The sequence below is a fragment of the Apostichopus japonicus genome, chromosome 2, assembly GCF_037975245.1.
Source record: "Apostichopus japonicus isolate 1M-3 chromosome 2, ASM3797524v1, whole genome shotgun sequence".
NCBI classification, from domain to species: domain Eukaryota; kingdom Metazoa; phylum Echinodermata; class Holothuroidea; order Aspidochirotida; family Stichopodidae; genus Apostichopus; species Apostichopus japonicus.
The window spans coordinates 394914-418045 of NC_092562.1; the positions used below are offsets into that span (position 1 = coordinate 394914).

General features: G+C 36.2%; 1 protein-coding gene across 2 annotated transcripts in view; it reads left to right on the plus strand.

Moving 5' to 3' along the window:
* LOC139973169 (atrial natriuretic peptide receptor 1-like) overlaps positions 1-23132 on the plus strand; it is a 227082-nt gene that overhangs the window by 192101 nt on the left and 11849 nt on the right. For both annotated transcript variants that reach the window (XM_071979662.1, XM_071979654.1), the window contains 8 exons: positions 8093-8300; positions 8998-9149; positions 10630-10702; positions 14681-14810; positions 16291-16377; positions 18284-18427; positions 18740-18861; positions 19903-20047. In XM_071979662.1, coding sequence (XP_071835763.1) covers positions 8093-8300; positions 8998-9149; positions 10630-10702; positions 14681-14810; positions 16291-16377; positions 18284-18427; positions 18740-18861; positions 19903-20047 — 1061 coding nt within the window. The remainder of the gene's footprint in view (positions 1-8092; positions 8301-8997; positions 9150-10629; positions 10703-14680; positions 14811-16290; positions 16378-18283; positions 18428-18739; positions 18862-19902; positions 20048-23132) is intronic.

Below are 23132 nucleotides of genomic sequence, written 5' to 3' on the forward strand. Positions count from 1 at the left end.
AAGAGGCATATAGCCTTTTGAAATGAATATAGAGTTACATATTAATAAAGAGGCATATAGCCTATTGCAATGAATATAGACTTACATATTAATAAAGAGGCATATAGCCTATTGCAATGAATATAGAGTTACATTCTAATAAAGAGGCATATAGCCTATTGCAATGAATATAGAGTTACATATTAATAAAGAGGCATATAGCCTATTGCAATGAATATAGAGTTAGGTTAGTATACATTCATATTCTTGCATGTGTTTATATAGGTTATATGGCATTTTCCACCCAATGCACAAGGCTTGATCAGTGTGCACTGTAAATAAGAGATAACCGTTCATCAGTTTAAACTGAAGTGTGTTATAACACCGTATCACATGTAAGACCTGTTAGCAGATGCAACTGTGGAAAAATTTACCACCAGACGAGGCTAATCATTAGCCTACTCCAAGACTGTTTCAACTAATGACTGGTTAGGAGTCTAAACAGCTGTCCCTATATGTTTGACTTGTAAGTACACCTTGTAAAGATGGTTCGAATTGCGTATTTTAGGCTTTTTGCAGTAAAGTGTCATCCACTTTCTGTTCAAATGTGGACGAACGTATTGGCGAAACCTTTATAAATTAGTCGGGTTAGTCCAGTCAATCATTATGCATAGCATTGTGTGTTCAGTATTTCCTGACTGTGTAAGTCCTCGATAGCGACTGTTCATAACATGATAAATGGAACACATGTGAAGAAATTATAACACACATCAGTTTTAACTGAAATAAACGGGTACTCACCTTTACCAGTTTAACTGATAAAGTCAAGAGAAGCGACCGGAAAGTTTATAAGGGAGCATATCTGGAAAGTCCATAGCATTTGGGTTGTTGGAAATGGGTAATTTGTATCAAAGAACAAATTTTTTTTCGTAACGTTTTCTTACATTAATAAATCACTTTTTTTTTCTCCAAAATAACTAAATGCCTGTTCCTAACATCTCTTAACATTCTGATTTCGGATGTCAATTCACTTCATCAAGTAATACATTATTCCTTAAAATGGCTGGTATTGTCTCTAGCAGACCATCTGTCCAGCCAACAATACACGACAATACAATACTTTGTGATTCTGGTGTTACATCAAATGATTATATACTTCAATGGCGCCATTTACATTCACGAGCAGTTAAAAACAGACCACTTAATGGATGCCACCAATCTATTGTGTCATAAATCCTAATAACTCAAATACAAGATGTTATTTACGCCATATGGATAACAGTGCACCATTGGACGATTTGACATAAATAGCCTCTGTTTTATATTAAGTAGACATCAGTTATTTAAAGGGTCTATTTCTCAACAACAAAAATGATATCAAACATATCTAAACTCATTGCGTACCTAAAAGTAATCATTGAAGGGTACTTTTTATCGCTAGAAGATTTAAATGATGGTCATAGATACTTAGTTTGGTAAAGGTGCCGTCACGTTAGGCTCGGCTTCTATCTTCGCCTGTATAGCCTAGCCTATCCTAAGCTTAGGATACAGCATAAAGTCTTAATTTAATAGCGCCTTGAGTATAAGGTATAGCTTACAGAGTTTCTCTGATATTGCATGGCCTCAGAGCCGTAACTATATATGGTTTAAACCAATACAAAATGCCCGTTTACCCACCACCCCTCAGATCAAAACTGATGTCCGCAAATGCGATAGGAAAATTTGAGTAAAAATCTGAACGGATCCCAATATTGTGTACTTTATATTGAGTAACCAACTTAACTATTTCGAGAGCTCAGATAATTGTCAGGGTTTCACATCCTGAATCTATTGCAAGATCAAAAGAAAATATGTGAACATATATAGCCTTCTATTAAGTCTATAAGGTGTTGAAAGTTCGCTGGGCGTGTAAACCGGAAATTGACACATTCATACCTACGATACAGTGCCTTTAATCAAAGTATCATGCCCCCTCCCACTGATATTAACATGGTCAAGCAGCATCCCTACCAACTGCGCGCCTGCTTGGTTAGTCATTTTCTGTATCTCTTTAACAGGATTGCAATCTCCCAAATTGGACATTTCGTGAGTTTCCGAATCGCTCGATAACTCATGTTGAGATTGGATTAAATCAAATAACGCGTGTTAAGCTCTACTGTCTCATGTGTTTACGTTAATCTTGTGTTGTCAACTGTTTGACATTTTACTCCGTGTTTATTGGTAAGAACCTTCCTTGTTTACACCTCGAGATTTTATAGTGTTGAGAACAAGTATTTAACGTATTAAGCTATATGCTTATATATACTTGCCGTCTCAGAAATTAGATATATGCATTCAGATTAGCTACCAAATCGGTAGTTGTTGATTTCCAGTCGTTTCCAGTTTTTTCTTCCTTTTTTAATTTTCGTATTCATCCTTTGAAACACTGTGATTCTGATACATTTAGGTTCATTGGAAGATGAATATATGCTTGAAGAGTTGTCTTACCATGGTTGGTTTTTTGCAAACGGAAGATAACCTGCTTTCTGGAAATGGAATCGGTTTAATGCACAATCAAAAAAAGTAATAAAGACATACAGTTAAGAGATTTGCAAATGACCAAAAATTATGAACACATGTGGACACAACAACATTTCCTTAACTGTATTGAAAGTTTAATCAACTTGTCACTTAAGTCGCGGCCAAAATGATTTTATCTACATCACAGATCTTTCATTTAGATTCCAAGGTTAACCAAATGTGAATGTTACATGACTCGGTCAGAGTTATGCAAATTTCCAACCCAAAACAAGATCCTTCTTGAAAGAATCAGTCATGATATCCTGTTTCGTGAGCCAATTAGTTAATGTTTGCGGATTGTCAAGATACTAAAATAAAACGAAAAAAAAAGAAAGAAAGAAATTACGTTCCTCATTTTATTGTGAATTCACAATAAAATGTGTAAGTGTCTCCATGTGTAAATGTGTAAGTGTGTAAGTGTCTCCACAAGTGTAAGTGTCTCCATGATTGGGTTCTTTCTAAATGAAATGAAATAACGATACGACTAGTCGATAACTCTCGTGGATGGAGTATACTATGACCTGACTACATCAGTGTATATGGATATGCTGATGTAGTCAATTCTCTATAATAGCAAAAGGCCATGCATGCTGATTCAACCGAAATAAGCATGCACGACCAACATTTTACAATTATCTCAATTATTTTCGAATTATTGATGATGGCAGCACCCTGCGTAATTTATTATCAACGTAAAGCTTGCCAAGTTATCATTCATAATGTAAATTTATGCTATTTGCTTGACGAGACGATTTCGTGCTGTCGTTACGGCTGGTGCAACATCATTCTAAGAAAGTGAAATCACTTTCGCTGTTTATTAATGATTCCTTACCACAATATACGCAAGAATGATAGCATCTAAAAATATCTTTCTTTTACCAAATGTAGCAAAAACGATTCATATAGATACATATATGAATATTTATGCAAGTGGCTCTGTATGCTAAAACATGCAGACGTGCACAACACACTGTTTTCTCAATAATTACGATTTTACTAGGTGCTGCTCATGTATGCCAAGCATGCCTCTCGCGCTTTAGCTATATATATATATGTTTATATATATTTATGTATAGAGAGACCGACAGACAGACAAACATACATACAGAGATACAGAGAGAGAGTGCTGGTCTTCAGTAGATATTTATTTATTTTTTGAAAATTGTGTTTACAAATTTCGGAGATCATCCGGCAGTGGGTCAAAAAAATGGCTTATTGTTGAAGGATGATCAAACTGGAAGTCCATCAATCTCCTTTTGGTATATCTCGAGAGAGAGATACGACCGAATTAAATAACGTAGATGATTGATGGGTGAACTCGGTACCTTAGTCTCATCACCGCCCTCAATTTAATTTCCGTGTTAACGGGATGATGTATCCTACTTAAGGGGATTAAAGGACCGCTTCCTATATCTAGCGTGGAAGAAATAAAGGAAAATGTAATAAAAGTGTGATACTTCCTGATAAGGAGCAATCGCGTGAGCATGGCTCGTTCGTTGCAGTCGATATGATATGAAGTGGCGCATATATATATATATATATATATATATATATATATATATTGATATATATTGATATATATATATATATATATATATATATATATATATATATTTATTATATCGAGAGAGAGAGTAGAGAGAGTGAAAGAGAGGCGGAGATTGCCTTCATAGGGAAATTAACGTTATATACCTTGCAACGTCAGCAGTGGGCAAAAGCAGGCAAGATGGTCGAGGTTAAGTAAAACTTCAGAGCCCAAGCATCCAGACGACGGTAAAAAGGAAGGCACTTGAATAATCCTTTACAACCACTCCAGTGTCCTACATTATCGATTGCTTGGTTCTTGATGGACAGAAGTCGCGTTCGAGACATGACTATTTAAATGTTTAAGGATTGAATCTGCGTATTCTGTTTGGTAAATATGGGGTTTGCGATGACAAAAGTCCGTAGCGCTTGTCTTCTGATTATGTCAAGTGTTTTTAAGGATATGTTCACTTGAATTTCTAACGATATACCGGTCGTTAATGAATAGATATAAATTGATAGCAGATGAGATAAAATGATTATCGTCTGTCTTGACTAATGGAATTAAAAAATCAGTTAGACCAGATAGGGATCAATAAGTTGATTTAAGAACAACAAAAAAACGAAAGTATAGGAAGGCTTGTTCTAGATCATCCACTGCGTTTCAATCATCTCTTAGAGAATCACATTTAACCTTGTCTTGGAGATTCATATTTGAAACACCTCTTAGAGATGTGAGTTTCATATTTCAACCGTTCCCTTAATATGCACATTCCATCCATGACAGTGCAATCCCTATTTAAGGAATGCAAATCTCAAACAACTTTGATCAATTTTCGATTTCAACCGTTTCGTTTATAATTATGTATTTCATTTTCAACCATCTGATGGAGATTGATATCCAATCATATCATCAATATTCACATTACTTAGAGATTTACATTTCCAAGATCCCTTGGAGTTTCACAGTTCAACTATTTTATAGGTTCACATTGTAACCATCTCCAGGAATTACTTTCCATCTGTCATCTTGTTGTCAGTGATTTACGGTACATTTCAACTATTTCTTAGGATACATATATCAAGCATCCCTTAATTCAGAATTCAACCATCTCACAGAATCGTATTTCAACCATCTCTTTGAGCGACGGTCCGCAAAACTAAGGGGCCCAACAAAATAGTAATTCGACAAACATTTATATAAGTCTTCTTTTCTTTTAAGTCAAGCAAATAGTCATTGCTAGCTGTCATATAATCTCACCATATATTCTAATGATTGGGATGATGCATGGGGATCGGGTGGGTTGTTGCTCATTTCTCGTGAAATATCCTGGGTAGTGTGCCTTAAAGTTTGGGGACTGCTGAGAGTCTTACATTTCGAACGTCTCTTATAGAATTCAAACTTTAGCCATCCTTTGGAGATTTAAATTTAAACCATTCCTTCACTTTTCCGTTGTTGCAGTTCAGCCATCACTTTGCGGATGCGTATTTCAACCATCTCTTAGAGAATCAAGCATTTCAACCATCTTAGAGAGATTCAGATTTAACCATCACTTAATAGCATCATCTATTTCAAAAATCTCATATGTATAGATGTTCACATTTCAAACGTCCCTTCGAGATTCAGGCCTCAACCATTCCTCAAAGATTCACAATCCTACCAATCCTAAAAGATTCACATTCCAGACATCTTCCCTGTGTTAAATTTCATCCATTGGAAATACTGCAAGCGCGTTTAGATTTTGTATCATTGTTTTGCCCTTTTTAGCAGGAACGCTATACTTTTAAGTAGGAACTCTATACTCAACACTTGATGTATTGATTATATAAAACAATAACATCATCCCCGAGGTTGCCCTCTTTCTGTCTTTAGACTCTCTTTCGATTATTTTCTTATCTTCCGGAAAAATGAGGCTTTTTGAATATTTCGGTCTTTACATCGAATGGATGTTCCCCTCATTCTGCATCCTCGTTGTCAGCCATAGTTTTATATACCTACTTTGTGGAGGTATCTTTTCGTGCACAGAGACGAAGGCATCTTCGGTCAAGAGGTCTGTTGCCTCTTTGATATATTTCTGCATAAACAGTGGATATGTTGTGTGATGCATCAGCAAAGGGTTTGGGGGTTGTTGAGAGATTCGATGAAGTGGGATTGGGTGGCCAATCCAGGTCTTGAAAATATGCGGTTGGGTGAATATCTCCCGGAAAAGGACATAATTGAAGTCTTCAACTAGTCAAATTTTGGTTGAATATTTTGCAGATAAAATGATGGATGTTGTTTAAAACTGATATGGCTCATGCCATAAATTAGGGGTCCAATGTGACTTGTGTCCCCGTGAAGAAGTAAAACAGTTTCTCTGTATATTTGTTTTTCTTTCAAATGAAATGGTGAAACGAAGTTCCCTATTGCAGGTACAACGAGAATCCCTCAAATTTATACTTTTTTACTTCAGAACTTTCATGATATGGTGTACTGGTTTGTTGAAGTTAAATGAATGTTCCTACATATTAAGTTGAGAAATTGCAATAGACAAATTGGTAAAGAAAGCGCAGTTGTTGAAGTCGTGTTTTAGTATATATCACTAGCTCAATTGGCAGACAGTGGCATAGCAACTCGTCTATACAGCTTATATCTGACGTCAGGCCAAAGTTATGTTGCTCATACACATTTAGTTGATCCCTACTGAAGTTGTCCAAGTTGGTGCTCATATTAGGGGCTACATTAATGTTTACACAAAATTTGTTCAAATATTGTTTGAGGTCATGACAGCCTCATACATGAAATTCTTTAACACACAAGGAGCACAAGTTCGTTTGAGGTTATAATTGACTGAAATGTAACATTTTCTTTAAACGGATCTTCACGTATGGCGTTAATTGAACTTGAGTTGGTAGTGAGGTAAACTAATGTGCGCAGGCGTAGAAGGTCCCGGATCCTATGAAGTTATTAGCTGTCAGAGAGATGCAATGTTCAAACCTTCATCTCTTATGGAGGCTTGTTTAGATGCACAGCAACTTGTTTTAAACAAGTCGTTCCCTGATGTGGGCAAAATAAACAGTACAAGAATATATAAACGTCAGAGGTCATCGTAACCACGTGGTGATGAAAAACATGAAGTTGATTGCAGGATGCAGTACATGTCAACTTCTCTGAGTCAGTCTTTGAAGCCTGTCTTTAACAGAAGTCTAATCTGCATTTTTTTGAGGGTCTTAGTTAAGGAATTGTTAAAGGTTGTGACAGTCCCAGTGACATTGCTCATCAATAAATGTTTTAACCAATAGTAAACGTGTGTATGGGTTTGATTATTGATTAAATAGAAGTATATGTGAAATGATATTACTTTTCATATTCCTTTTTAAACATTAATTAAACCAGATTTTGGGTGTGTTTTGCGTGTGTTAAAGAGCAAGTTCTGATTGATGTGTGACACACATGATATACAATTGGCATTACCGGCAATGAATGCGTTCTGTCTGACACAACAGGTGCAATTTGTTGTTCAGTCTTTGTTGGATGCTAAGATAATTTTGTTAATGTGAGATTTAAAGTATTAGAAAGTGAGAAATGAAGCCAAGGGGTCATGTCTGTTCAGAGAAGAATTAAGCCAAACTCTTTTTTAAATGTTAATATTCCAAAGGATTACTATGGAACTAGGAATACTGGCGAGCTACCATCATTAAACAGAGGACAGTGCTTTCACTAGATATGGTATCTCACATTGGCTTCTCCTCTTTTCAGAAAAAAAAAGACAACAAGGAATGGTTTTCTTTCATGGTGTTTGAAAGAATGTACAAATCACTTGGCAAAAGTCAATTGAGCTACAATATCATTGATGTTCTAACATTAGTTATGTGAATTTTACATATTACCCTTAGAGGCATCTCCTTTTGGATTAGCCATTAATATCATCGTGGGTTTAAAGTTCTAACAAAGAAAGAGGCCAAATGAAATATTATCAAATTGTTATTTACACATTGTAGTATACATACCTATTATCGACGATTTTACTCTGCTTTTTCCCTTTTTAAGCTGGACAAGTCAATATGTGGACCATGGATTCCACCTAATGGAGACATTTTTACACACACCCAATCAGAGGTTGACAGTTTAAATCGAACCAATTGGAGGACAGAGGTAGCTCTTGTTCCAGTGGGCTTGACATCTATCATCGCTCATATCCGCATTGGGAACCTACAAGCTGCCTTACATCACAGACTCAATGTTACACCAAGAAGTGGTAAGTTATGGAGATTAAAATTGTTGGTGCGTCTTTCTGAAGGATTTAAGGAACTCATGGGGTTAGTACTTTGTCCTTGCCAAGGTAATTAAGAGAAGTGTTAGATATATCGCTTCCATGCAACCGATTCACATTTTGTTTCCAGATATCTAATTATCGTGTAATAATTATTACAGACTGTGATTTTGAGCAGACGATAACACTTTGAGCGGGAAACTCGTTCTGTAGCTTCTTGGCCAATCAGATTTCTCGTTCTGTAGCTTCTTGGCCAATCATATTACTATACAAAACTGAAAATTTCATTCTGGTGCAGATCACATCAGTCTTCATAAACGACAATAGCATGAGATCATTTAACGTGTGTTAGCATCACTTTACTTTTCTTGTTTTTTTTTTTCAATTTATTGTTAGCAATAAATTCTTAGCAAATTACAAAACAGTTCTATATAATCCCATTTTTCAAGGTGAAAACATGTTTGTTGCCCGTGAATTGTATATACGATACTTGAAGAGAAGATGCGGTCAGTTTTTGTTTTGCTCACACTGTTACGAGATGGTATAGCTGTCTATGGAACGTTTTTGTATTATTTTTTTACGCAATTTCTTTTTCTTTATGAATGGAAGGGGAGATTTACGACAACAAAAAATACTTACGTCACTTTCATGTCATATGTGTTTTTAATCTTACCATTTACAGTATGCAATAATAAAAAATGTGAGACGGAAGAAGGAGAAGACTGCAGTACCTGTCCGTATGACTGTGGCCGCTGTCCACTCCCGCCATTATTACAAGCAATGATTATAATAATTTGCATACTAGTTGTAACTAGCTTCTGTGGTATAGTTGGCGTAAGTATATCCCAATCTACTACATTGTTTACTATTTTGTTACATTGATGTTTAATTAAGGTGCATGGATGATGTTGTCAAAGAAATGTTGGTCTGATGCACTGTATGGCGAAAACATTCTGTGTAACCTTCTGAAATAGTTTCAACTTTTGTGCAAAGGTTCCAGAACGGTTTCTCTTTGTTCCTTTGTAATTCTCTAAGCGGACAGAGTATTGAGATTCGGCAGCATATTGGTGGTTTGGTGGTCTTCTTACCCATTTCTTTTGTGGGCATAACTCTCTAAGTGTTTCAAGAGTCATGTTACTTGAATGTTGCCTTTTTGTCCTTGTTGTTGTTGTTGTTATTGTTGTCGACTTGCCCTTTTGTAATTCCTCAGAGCTCCTAAGAGCTATAATTGAACAGGAAGTTATCTATACAGGGCATAGTACCACCAATGACGTCATACATAAGTCTCTCTATAACTAAATGTTTCTCTTTACGTTTGAAACAATGTTCGTTTGAACTTTTATGTTACACCACCGGTGACTTAATTTTGTGTTGACGACAACCAATCAGAGACGAGTGGACATCGTTAATAAACTGCAGCAAAGTTGCATCTTATTTTACCAAATATGACATATCAGGGAAAAGAACGGATTGATACTGTGCATCTATAGTTACTGTGACACTCATCTAAAAGAGAAAAAAATAGTGCACTCTATCACACAAAATAGCTTCGCCCTAAATCCAGATAAGGTTGATAACTTACTCTGACTGGCTAAGCCCTCCCTTGGGCTACTGCTTGAAGAGGATCACAGTTAGTGGTTTGTGACGTAATCGTAGTAGATGTTATTCACAATTTTAACATTACTTTTTCAATATTTTTGTTCATATATCCTTGCAATGTGAATACATATGGACTTTTCGCTTAACAGTCAGTTCGAATGTTCTCTGTATGTAGAATCTCATCAAAACTCAGTTTGTGTAGAATTGCTAACTTTCCCCTGATGATAAATGAATTAAAGTATCGTAAAAGATATTTTCAGTTCATATTTCCATGATGACGTCATTGATAATCTTAGGCCATACGAAATGCTTCGGAGAATATGTGGCTTGACCTTCAAGGTAATAAAGAATATTTCAAATAATTTAGATGAGCAAAATCACCTTTCAGCCACTGGAAGATCGCTTTAAGTTGCCTAATCAGCGGGACGAAAGATGGCCATCTCAAACAAAGGACCTCTATAGTCAGGCCAAACAAATTAGTACTACTGACTGAATAACTCCAGTTATAGTTTTTTGTTTTAAATTTCACCCAATTTTATTTTAAAATTCATAGGGATTTTGAATCAAATAAATAAATGCATAATACTCTGGGGCCTAGACGCTACTTGAAACCTCTTTTTGATTCCTTTCACAGTAACCCAATCCCTTTTTTCAGACCTTTTTCGTTCGCAGCGACACATTCATCGTGCCAAATAATATTTTTATTATCTTGCAGTATTTTTACTGGCGACAAGAGAAACTCTTTTGGGACGAGAGTTGGATCATGGATTATGACGAGATACGGCCAGGTAAGATCCAATTTTGTTTCTATTTACGATTTTACGATTTTCTCTTCTTGTTTACAATCGCATAGAAGTAACGATAAATCGAGAATAAGCATGAGACAATTCTTGACCCAAGTTGAGAAATCGTTTTTGGTGAACAGATATTTTGTGCGTAATAAAAATATAATTTTATAAAACTGCTTCTTTTGTTGTTGTTGTGAATAATTAAAAAATTAAGCGTCTCTTCCTTGTGATCTTTATTGTTGATATTTTGTATTATGTAGTGAATTTTTCCATATTATTTATTTTAGTCGTCTGCACACTATAGAATAATATATGGTGTGAGGAACCCCATCATTTTCCACTTTAAAAAAAAAACACAGGCTACATAAGTTTGCAATTTTTACTTAAAACACCAATGCAACCCATTATCACAGACAAAACACCGTGCCACCCATTCTCACCGTTTCACAGAACACCGTGCCACCCATTCTCACCGTTTCACAGAACACCGTGCAACCCATTATCACCCTTACACAGAACACAGTGCTACCCATTCTCACCGTTACACAAAACACCGTGCTACCCATTATCACCGTTACACAGAACACCATGCAGCTCATTATCACCGTTACACAGAACACCATGCAACCCATTATCCCCGATACACAGAACACCATCCAACTGTTCATTGCCGATACACAGAACACCATCCAACTCTTCATTGCCGATACACAGAACACCATCCAACTCTTCATAGCCGATACACAGAACACCATCCAACTCTTCATTGCCGATACACAGAACACCATGCTACCCATTATCACCGTTACACAAAACACCATGCAGCTCATTATCACCGTTACACAGAACACCATGCAACCTATATTACCGTAACACAGAACACCATCTTACTCTTCATAGCCGTTACACAGAACACCATCCAACTCTTCATAGCCGATACACAGAACACCATCCAACTCTTCATAGCCGATACACAGAACACCATCCAACTCTTCATTGCCGATACACAGAACACCATGCTACCCATTATCACCGTTACACAAAACACCATGCAGCTCATTATCACCGTTACACAGAACACCATGCAACCTATATTACCGTAACACAGAACACCATCCAACTCTTCATAGCCGTTACACAGAACACCATCCAACTCTTCATTGCCGATACACAGAACACCATGCAACCTATATTACCACCGTTACACAGAACACCATCCAACTCTTCATAGCCGTTACACAGAACACCATCCAACTCTTCATTGCCGATACACAGAACACCATGCAACCCATTACCACCGTTACACAAAACACCATGCAGCTCATTATCACCGTTACACAGAACACCATGCAACCCATTATCACTGTTACACAGAACACCATCCAACTCTTCATAGCCGTTACACAGAACACCATGCAGCTCATTATCACCGTTACACAGAACACCATGCAGCTCATTATCACCGTTACACAGAACACCATCCAACTCTTCATAGCCGATACACAGAACACTATGCTACCCATTATCACCGTTACACAAAACACCATACAGCTCATTACCACCGTTACACAGAACACCATCCAACTCTTCATAGCCGATACACAGAACACCATGCAACCCATTACCACCGTTACACAAAACACCATGCAGCTCATTATCACCGTTACACAGAACACCATGCAACCTATATTACCGTTACACAGAACACCATCCAACTCTTCATAGCCGTTACACAGAACACTATCTTGTCAACCGAACTAGCGTATTCGAGGCATTTTGGAGATCTACTGTAGCTTTGTACTCGATCTCGTACTCATTGCAATGGGAGTTGTAAAATATTACTCTTGTTGCTGTACTGGTAGTCTGCAACATCCTTTAACACTATAAATATGTGAAGTTCAAGGCAACCGACTTGAGATTAAGTTGAATACGGTACACCCCAACGATAGGCCTTGTATTAAACAGCATAAACAGGAAACACAAAATGATTTTAACGCATACACTAAGGTTTCTGATACACTGAGTAGAGGCGCAACACGCATTGAAGTTTATATATTTCCATATTTATTAACATGGTATGCGGTTAGTGTACTCAGTGTTACAGCCAATATAAATTTGGAAATTTCGGGTTTTTCCATTGAATAAGTCATGGATATTTTGCATTTATTGTAATAACGTGGCCTTCACTGCTTGAATGAATATGGGGAGTTATTTCTCATATCCGTTGCAATGCCTTTGATATGTCGAAGGTTTAATAATAGGTGCTGTTATTATCCGATCAGGACAGATTTAATATGATGTGTAAAGAAATTAAAATGAGAGAATACATTACTGTCAAAGTGAGATATCCGTAGACATGCATTTTGTCACACCATGTTTGTGGATTGTTGTCCCTTTTGACACGATTGGCGATCGAAGGGGTGTAATGGGAATATACCGTGATTTTTACCCTATGAATCAGACTTGACAGTTGAAGACATCTAGAGACACCTTGCGAGGTTTAGTATACATGATTTTACAGAAATTAGAAAGGTTAAGTGTCGAACTTTCTCATCTTTAAATCAGCAGACGATAATAATATTTAGTTAGAATGGACAGGAAAAGAGCAGACCGAAACGTAGTTCGGAAATTACTTTGAAACAGGAATAACCAATCCGGGTACCTGTTATTGAGGGCGTGCCTTACATACGAAAGGAGAGTAACAGTCATGCACTAGTATAAATTGAATCATGCATGCTGGAATGATAGGAAAACGGGCGATGAGGGGTGGATGAGCAACCTATTTCACAGGACACATGAGCGACGAGGTTTTTCTCTTCATGACATTTCCCTTATTACAGGATATAGCAAAAAAATCAATCAGAAGCTAATATATATTTGAGATTTTCACGATGTACTTTACTACATATACATTACATACACACATATAAACTGCGCGCCTGGGTTAAATGTAAACGCAACATCTGTCTTGGTTGCTCACTACTACATCAACGTGATGTCACATAGTGACAACGTGATGTCACTATACATCAACGTCACTACTATACATCAACGTGATTTTCCTGATATAGTCCAGATAAGTTGTTCTTACCTCAATCTTCTATCCCTATTTAATAAAGCACTTCTGCAAATTCATGTTAATTTCCTACAAGGTAGAAGCATAAAACTATAAATCAATAGGCCTGTGTAACCCCTTCCATGTGAGCTGCGTCGATACGCTTATCCAATGTTCTCTTGAAAATGTCTCGGCTAAAGTTGGTATTGCCAATCTTTGTGTGACTCATAACCAGAAAATATAATCAGATTTAATGGCAATTAAAGCCTGAACACCCTTGTTTATAAACAACAGCAACATGCTTGAAATAAAATAAAAAGAAATAAAACAATTAGAAATTTTAGAAATAACACTTCGAGAAATAAATTTGAAAAGAGAGTAAAGGGAAATTTCGTTTGTTTCGTTTCATTTTCAGGATTGTTTTATTTCATTTACAATTTTGTGAAATTTTAGAAAACTTTACGAGTATTACGCAAAATACGTTGATGAGCGAGAAATATATGATTGATTGGGTTGTCAAGTTTCTACCTCCCAGACAGTTTTCATGTTTGTATTGAAATCATGTCATTACAGCAAATCGGGACCCTTTTCGATATTTTATTCAATTGTAATTTAGAAATGAAAAAGACTTGATTAGTCGAGCTAATTAACTAACCTGACATGGGAAGACTTTACTTCTAATAGAAATAGAATCTAAACGTTGATCAATATTAATATAATACTAACATGAAATGATTTTTGTATGAAAACACATTTTGTGTTTAATTCCTTCTCTTTGGAGAGGAGGAGGGTTAAGAAGGATGGACAAACAAACTAAAATCGTGCGTCGAATTTTGTGCTTAATTCACTTGACAAATTGGCCCCATACACTTTCTGATTTCTTCTTTTTCTCCCCCCCCCCCCTTTTTTTCTTTTTATTACAGCATCGGGCCTTCGAGGGATTCTCGGGAGTGTAATTAGCGTTAATGTAGATAGTAGCTCGATCGGTGGAGCTTCTTCGGGCTTTTCACAACAAGCAAATGCAAAACAAGTGTTTACTCAAACCGGAATTATGTAAGTGTACCCCTTCCTTTTATCTATTTTTTCATTTCAGTATTTATCGATTGATAAAAAGCATTATATATATATATATATATATATATACATATATATATATATATATATATATATATATATGTGTGTGTGTGTGTGTGTGTGTGTGTGTCCACTTTTAGTACCTCCTATCAAAGGTGTCACTTATTAACTTGAGGTACCTCTAAGGCGAAGACGATAAAATGCTTCGAGATACGAGGACAGCAAGCATCAATCTAAAACGGGAATTGAGGTTTTCAGCTATCTATGTTGTCCCCTTCCGGCTTCTTTTGGGGTATATAACATAATCACAAATATGCTTCTCTTAACAACTCTCCATGAGTTGCTTTATTCCAGAGAGAGTAAAGGAAGAAAACATCCCAAAATCATTTCGCTGTCAGCTGCTTCAAACTAATTTGTTTTGCTTCATAATTCGGTCCTGGTTTCCCCGGAGGATTTTGGAAAGGAGAATAAACAAGTGAAAAATACCACATAATGTATTAATGACCTTAAAGCGTTAATTAGAGTTTTCAGACGTATCAATTTTACATCTCCCTGCATAGTTGAGAGGCCATCCAATTAATTCCTTGTAAACTTTATTGGCTAAAATTAAAGTACCTTGCCCAGAAGGTGGCCGTTAACTAGCAAAGGGAATAGGGGTACCTTTCATAAGAATTAGAAACGTTTGTGGAGTATCGGGCCATGTGGCTCTGTGGAAGGCTGAAGGGCCTAACCTTCATTTTCAAAAGGCGCTTGTTGATGTTCCTTGATAACTAGTTCTTTGTTCGTTATTCCATTGGTTAATGTTTAGAATGTAGGTCTGTAAGTGCGTTTTGATAGGTTATAAATCGGTGAAAGAAAAGTTGATTCCCAAACGTCACGATTTACAGTTAAGACATCGCATACTGGAGCATTGTTAACTGTAATGTTCACGCATTATATACATGGCATCTGATAGGATAGTATAGCCTACACTTGATATGATATGACAAGAACTACGATCGGCTATCATATGGCATGTGAAAGGATATGATATGACATGACATAGAATAGGATATGATATTACATAGGATAGGCTGTACAGTATGACATGTATCGGTTTATGCTATGACGTAACATGACAAATGATATGATATGACATGACATTAGATAGAATATGATTATGACCTGACATTATATGATATGCCGCGATTAAATATATCATTGTTTGTATCTCGCATAACTAATGACGTCATGACAGTTACTTCAGAACTGTTCAAGATATCATGACGTCATTTCACAAATGTTGCAAACAATTGTGAATAAAGGTGAAATCATGTGAATCACGGTTGTTTAATTTAATTCTATGCCTGGAAGTTGAGTATTTAGTCATGAGTGTGCGATGACACCTTTTGTTATACTTTTACAGAGCAATGACATTATTTCATCTGGAATCAAAACAATGTGTTTGTCTTATTTACAGAAACGGACGGACAGTTGCTGTTAAAAAAATAAACAAAACTCAATTTAGCCTGGATAAAAGAATAAGAAAAGAGGTAAAACAAATAAGGTGAGTTCATTTAATCCGATATTAAGGAGGAAGCTACAAACCAAAAACGTAGACGCTCCAATCTCCTCTACGAAATCCTTAACCCCGTTCAGTGCCCACCCCACTCCCAACTCCCTCCCCCCACCCCATCTTCCCATATAAAACGTTGATGTGCTCTGCTCCATATGACGGATGTCAGTAAGGGATAACAAAAATTATTGCAGTAGTTGTGAACAAGTTCACGGTTAGTTTACAGAAGGATGGGATCGCTAACGTGATTTTGCTTTTACTGTGACTATTGCCAATTACGGTACAACAACGGACAGTATTCTTTTTATGATGTTCATGCATAGCGCCATCTATTTATCTTTCCAATATTCCATTCTTGAATTCTTCCATCCTTTTTATTTCCCTTCCTTTGCACTTTCGTTTAATAGTTTAAATTGATATAAATGAGCATATTTAGAGGTATATTCCGGTGGCAGTAGAAATAAAAGGATGATCACAAGACAGATAAAAAAATTTTCACCTTACCAGGTGAACAAAAAACCATCTTAGTATGTAGATCCTAATTCTACATTAGGATAGCATACTCGGTTTTATTGACTTACACACTAAATCGTCGAAGTTATGTGGTTAGGCTAAGCCCTTGGTAGAAGTTCTCCTTATGGTTAACCAGTTCGCTCATTGGACAGCTGATTTATTATCCACTCATGGCACCTTTAAGTTTCCGTACCATGACCAAATAAAGTCTTGGTTAATTATTATATAATTATAAAATTATATAATTATAAGAGCCCAAGTTCTCCTCACTTCCAAACATGCCTCTTTACTTACCAGAAAATAGTTTTCCCTACGCTGCTCTTGGAAGGCCTAAAGTGGTTTAAAAGTGATCCAAATCTTCGCACCACATGATCTTCTATTTTTGTATTCTGACATTCAAGCCAAAGAAGAAAAAACATACTGTTTTTGATAACATATCGCGAAAAATGTTCTCCCGTTGCTTTCTTGGAACTTTTATCTATGACGTCATCATGTAAAAGGTTTTTCATAGTCTTTGCATGGATTTGTTATAAATTTTCGATTTTATAACTTCAAATGTAATACAATTGGAATATTGGGCGTCATAATAATTCTTTTTTTGTTTCTTAAAAAAAACTATTTTCCTTTTTCACTGCGGATAAGTGGTATTTGTACGGTAGACATAAAGAAATACCCTATTACCACATTGCCATAGTGATTTAACTCATTTATCCTGCCGTCAGATAACATCATTAAAACTTGATAAACATAAATATTTCGCATACTTTCGAATTAAAACATGCTAATATGATGTATATAGATGTCACTAATATAGACCAAATGAAAAGAATTGACAGCAATTTTCAGCTTTGACCACCGGTATAAACCTTTAAGGCGAAAAATAAACCACCAGAGAAGATCTTAAAAAGAAGCTACTTGTAACTCGAAGTTCTTGACAAAATAGACGTAGACCTCTCTTTGCTTTTACGGGAATTTAACCATTAAATAAGACCTATTCTTGGTTCCTCGCTATAGAAGCAAATGAACCATAAATGCAGTCAGGTTTGTATGTGCGCCCGTGTGTGAAAGGAGGTATTCTAAGAATCCTCGTGGCTTAAGAAAGTAGAACACTCCCATCTAGAAAAGGAAGACCACAAAAACAAATATAAAGGAAGCCAAAAAAAATGAACAATTAAAGAAAGAACAAAATGCTTGTAATTCTGTTGACAGTCTTATAAACAAACAGAATACATGAACGCAAATACTATGAAATGGTAAATAACAAAGACATAAACACAATCAGGGCACGTCAATGTGGAACCTTAAGGATCCAACATAAGCCATATCTCACTGTTACATTGATATTTTCATAATGCTTGTTCCTTTTCTCTATTTTTCTTTATAGAGATTTAATTCATACGAATTTGTGTAAATTTATCGGCGGTTGTATCGTCGTACCGAATATCGTGATATGTACCGAGTATTGCCCAAAGGGCGGTTTAAATGACGTTCTCCTTAACGAAGATGTGCCGCTCAACTGGAGTTTCAGGTGAAAAAAAGTTAAATTTTAGTTGTCGTCATTGTAATTGAAGTAAAAATTTGCCATATATCTGATAAATAGTTAGATTTTAAGTGGCATTACTATGTTTTTAGCCCTGTTTAGTAGGTTTCTGAGATAAACCGTTATTAATTAAATTCTTTCTCTGATTTTTTTTCTTCAAATTTCTGAGAGAGACTTTAATTTAAAGTTCAAACTTAATGCTTATACGTTATGATAATGGTATATTAATCTTTACACGTTCCCATGCAACCCTTTTTTTATTATCAATTCCCTATTTCCCCTTTTTTCTCTTTGGTACAGATTTTCATTTTGCAACGATATTGCGAGAGGTTTACACTATCTCCACTCGAATAAATTTTTTCATGGGAGGCTTAAATCATCAAATTGCGTCATAGATGATAGATGGGTTGTCAAGTTAACAGGTAGGACGTACGCATTATTCAAATTGTGCCTGAACCTTATTCCCACTGAGCTTAAGAATGAAGATAAAAAACAGAAATTTCATCATACCTCTCTCGAGTGAAGTGCTTTCTCGTTTTTTATGATGTCTCCTTTTTTTAGTTCTTCTTTATACCTTGTATCTCTGAGTATATTAATGAGGATATAATTCAAAAGGAAATCCTTCCCTTGAGTTTTAATATTTTAGTTTTAAATATTTCATCCACTCATCATTCTCCCGCTAAAACCTCTTACGTCTATGTGAAAACGTGTTGATGTGACTTCGTGACCGAATTGAAACGCGTTTCTCCTCATGCAGAAGTTAGCAGACTAAATTTCAGCATACAGTTTTTGACGACTTTTCTAAGGATGAAAACAGACGCGCGCTTGTATGCAGGAGTTACGACGGTATATAGAAGCCCCCTCTTCACTAACCTTGTGTACTCAAAACATAATACACCGCTTTAACGAATGTCATATGATTCTCAACAACAATGCTGATATCTTTAATAGAAAACCATGAATAGTCACATTCTTGATAATTCAGTATTCAACCAAGTATTTTGATAAGTAATATTCAACCAAGTAAGATAACGTGGTTGATAATGAGTATTCAGACCCACTACTTTCATATTGTTGATAACCATTACTTAATCAAGCACGTTCGCATTCTTGATTATGAGTACTCAACCAAGTAAGGTCGCATAGTTGATAATAAGTACTAAATGAAGTGCAGTTACATTGTTGATAATCAGTACTTAATCAAGTGCAGTTACAGGGTTGATGAACAGCGCTCGATCCATATATCGTTGATACTGAGTACTCAACCAAGTAAGGTCGCATTGTTGATAAGTAATATTCAACCTAGTAAGATTACGTCGTTGAAAATGAGTACTCAACCACGTACGGCCGCATTGTTGTTACTAACTTAGTCTACTCCAGGACAACATTCCCGGTGGGACAGTGTTTACTTTAAACTCCGCTCTCCATTGTCAATGTTAATAATTATCTCTCCTCCATTTCAGATTTTGGCCTGCCTTTATTCCGCCAAGAAGACGGCACTCCTGATCCAGATAACATGTATTCTGGTCTAAGGACAAGAGCATATATGCCCCCTGAAATCCGACAGTGCCCAAATTCCCCTTTTACTCCTTCAACCGATGTATTTAGGTAGGTCATATATATATATATATATATATATATATATATATATATATATATATATATATATATATATATATATATATCACTGTGATTCATTTACATCAGCTAATAATTCATATATTACCATAAAGAATTTTTACCCAACGGAAGATATCGTCGAGTCGACAAGACTAATTTTATTGTTGCCATGAATAAATCAACAGCAGAAACTCGTTCTTCGATATTGTTTGTCCATCTGCAACGATAAAAAGTAGCAGGCCCGAGGGTTATGTGCACATAACTGCAATACCACACATATCAAGTACAAGAGTATATAATTCTGTCACACATTCCAAGAGTAAAGCCCTTAGAGGAGAAGAAAACAAAAAGACGAAGAACGTATATACATCTATAAATCTTACCAGTTTAATTCAAGTTAATCGGAACTATGGAAAAGAATCTCCAGTCGCCTGGTTTTATCTTTTCAGCAATGAAATTTACAGCGTGAGAGATGTCATCGTTACTGGTCTTTTCCATGTAAATGTGTGTGTGGGTGTCGGTATCTGTATCTGTATCTTTTCTCAGTGTTTGTACTCAGTGGGGTATGTCACAAACTTGATATATAAGCAACAAGTATACAAGATTGTCAATTTACTGCTGCCAACCCTAGTAGTATATATGCAGTCTGCTTATAGTTGAGGTTTAACGTTACTGTGTAGGCCTATATTATACTTTGTGGCGCTTGCGGAATGGCTGGCGCAAACTATGTGAAATATGCAAATATTGCCACTCAGGCTGAATAGTTTATTTCATGTCGCGGAAAGTTGTAAAACCTGTAGTTTCAAATATATGTCTAGCGTTTAGACCTATACACTTAGAAACAAAAATAAAAACTGACATATTTTAACATGTTAACTATCTGAGAATTACGATATAGATAAACACCGACACATTCTTTTAAATTTCACTGGCCCTGCGATGCTGTTATATCTAAGATTCTACATCTAAACTTCTGAATAATTGATTGGGAATCCGCTATATAAACCATTTCTGTTCACTTCGACGGTAAGTAGAGAAACACGTCATATTCTATCCTCGGAGATGGTAAGCATCACAGAATAGAATGAATAACTTATGTTGGACAAGGTTGGGTGATACTCAGTTTTCCGAGGATAGACAACTCAGAGATGAGATAAGGCGGAAGTTTTTGTCTTGAAAATGAGATATATAGTCCAACGAATCAGAAGGATCAATTGGAGTGATATAATTATAGTTTCTATAGCAACTCTGGTATCAAATATATTCACTTCTTAAAAATAAATATCGAATCTCTGGAATGCTGCCTTTATAAGGCTAAATTGAGGCTGACCTCGGCTCTTAGGTCTTAAAATAGTAAAGTGTAATTAATCCATTGTTTTTAGCATTCTTATAACTCATCGAAAGCATGCATTTGTTTAATTCTCTATAAACATCAGAGTGCAAATGGATTAAATCTCAACACCATTTGTCTTTTGACAAAGCTTTTCAAATATCTTATTTTAAGCCCATTACATCATAGATGAGGAATCGGCAGTTTATATTGCTGAATCGGCAGGGTACATTGCTAATACGATGATGCCAGATTACCATATTTTCCACGTACGTTGATTCCGTACCTATATGGCTCTCATCGTTATTGTCCTTGGGGGGGGGGGGGGGTTACTATCCCTAATTGATCTACAATCGGCTCTCAATCGAACTTCGGAAAAGGGAAAGCTGTGACGTCACGCAAAATCCGGGATGCAATATTGTTGGATTCCGCTAAGACGACATGACACCAGAGGAAGTGACTTCATGGTCTATGTGCTAATCTTGTTCAACCGCTTTGATCAAATTTAAGGATCATTTCGAAACAAAAATTGGTCTAGAAGGAAATTTAGCCTGGACTGATTACAGTGATTGCCGTCGATCTAAAACATATCGTACTTAATATTTTGTACCGGTAGGTACAATGAAGTGTAGGGGGCGCTACTACCAAATAGATACTCACGTATATCCGATAACATATATACCAAGTTAAATCATCTGATTACTGCATCTGTAGCAAGTTTGCCATTTTGTAATTTCTCCTCAGTAAACTCATAACATTTCAAGGCTTAACCATGTACCAAGCTCTCCTTGCGTAATCTTCTTGTTTCACCCAGGATTTTCTAAAATGCCTTAAATCACCTTCAATGATCCTAATTTTAAGACCATCAATATGTATTTTCTTTCTTCCTCTTCAACGCCCAATGAGCATAACAAAAGTAATCATAATAACTTCAAACATGTCAAAAACACAAAATATCACTCCAGTAGGTTTATTTCAGCCGTTTTTTACGTTATCTTTTGTTATACACCACTTGTACTGTAGTATGGATACCTTCCATATGAAAAGGTGTTTACAGAGAGTCTTTTACTACGATGGCCTCATTACACCATTTGTAACATAACGCTATAACCATTGTCACATTACATTATTGTCACATTACACTATTGTCACATGACACCATCGTCACATGACGCCATTGTCATGAATGTTGCGCGTTGGGTTGTGAAATTTTGATTACGGTATTTGACAACCCACAATCGCTTTGTTGTTCTGTATAGGCTATAGCTAAGACTATATAGACACAGTTAAATACGGTTTAACCCATATGGTAGCATATGCCAATTAAAGACCCATTGACTTACACACTAAATCACAAAAGTAATGTGGTCTTTCAGCCTAGATAGCAGTTTTCACTAGCTAAACGCTACCCATCACCGGATAGCTGACAAGTTGGCCTTGTATGGCATCATCAATTTTCCGTATCATGACCATGCAGATTTTTTGCTATCAGAGCCTGAAGTTTTCGTCACTTGTAAACAAACCTCTTCACTTAATAGTCAACAATTTTCGTACGTTGCTCCTGGGAGGCCTAAAGGGGTCGAAACTGCCTCAATTGACCCAATTTGTGCACCACATGTACTTCCACTCATGCTCTTCAACATACAAGCCACAAAAAAAAGCAGATCCTGATTAATAACAGGTCAAAAAAGATGTTCTCCTACTGCATTTTGGCACCTTTACTGAGATAGGAGAACATCCGGG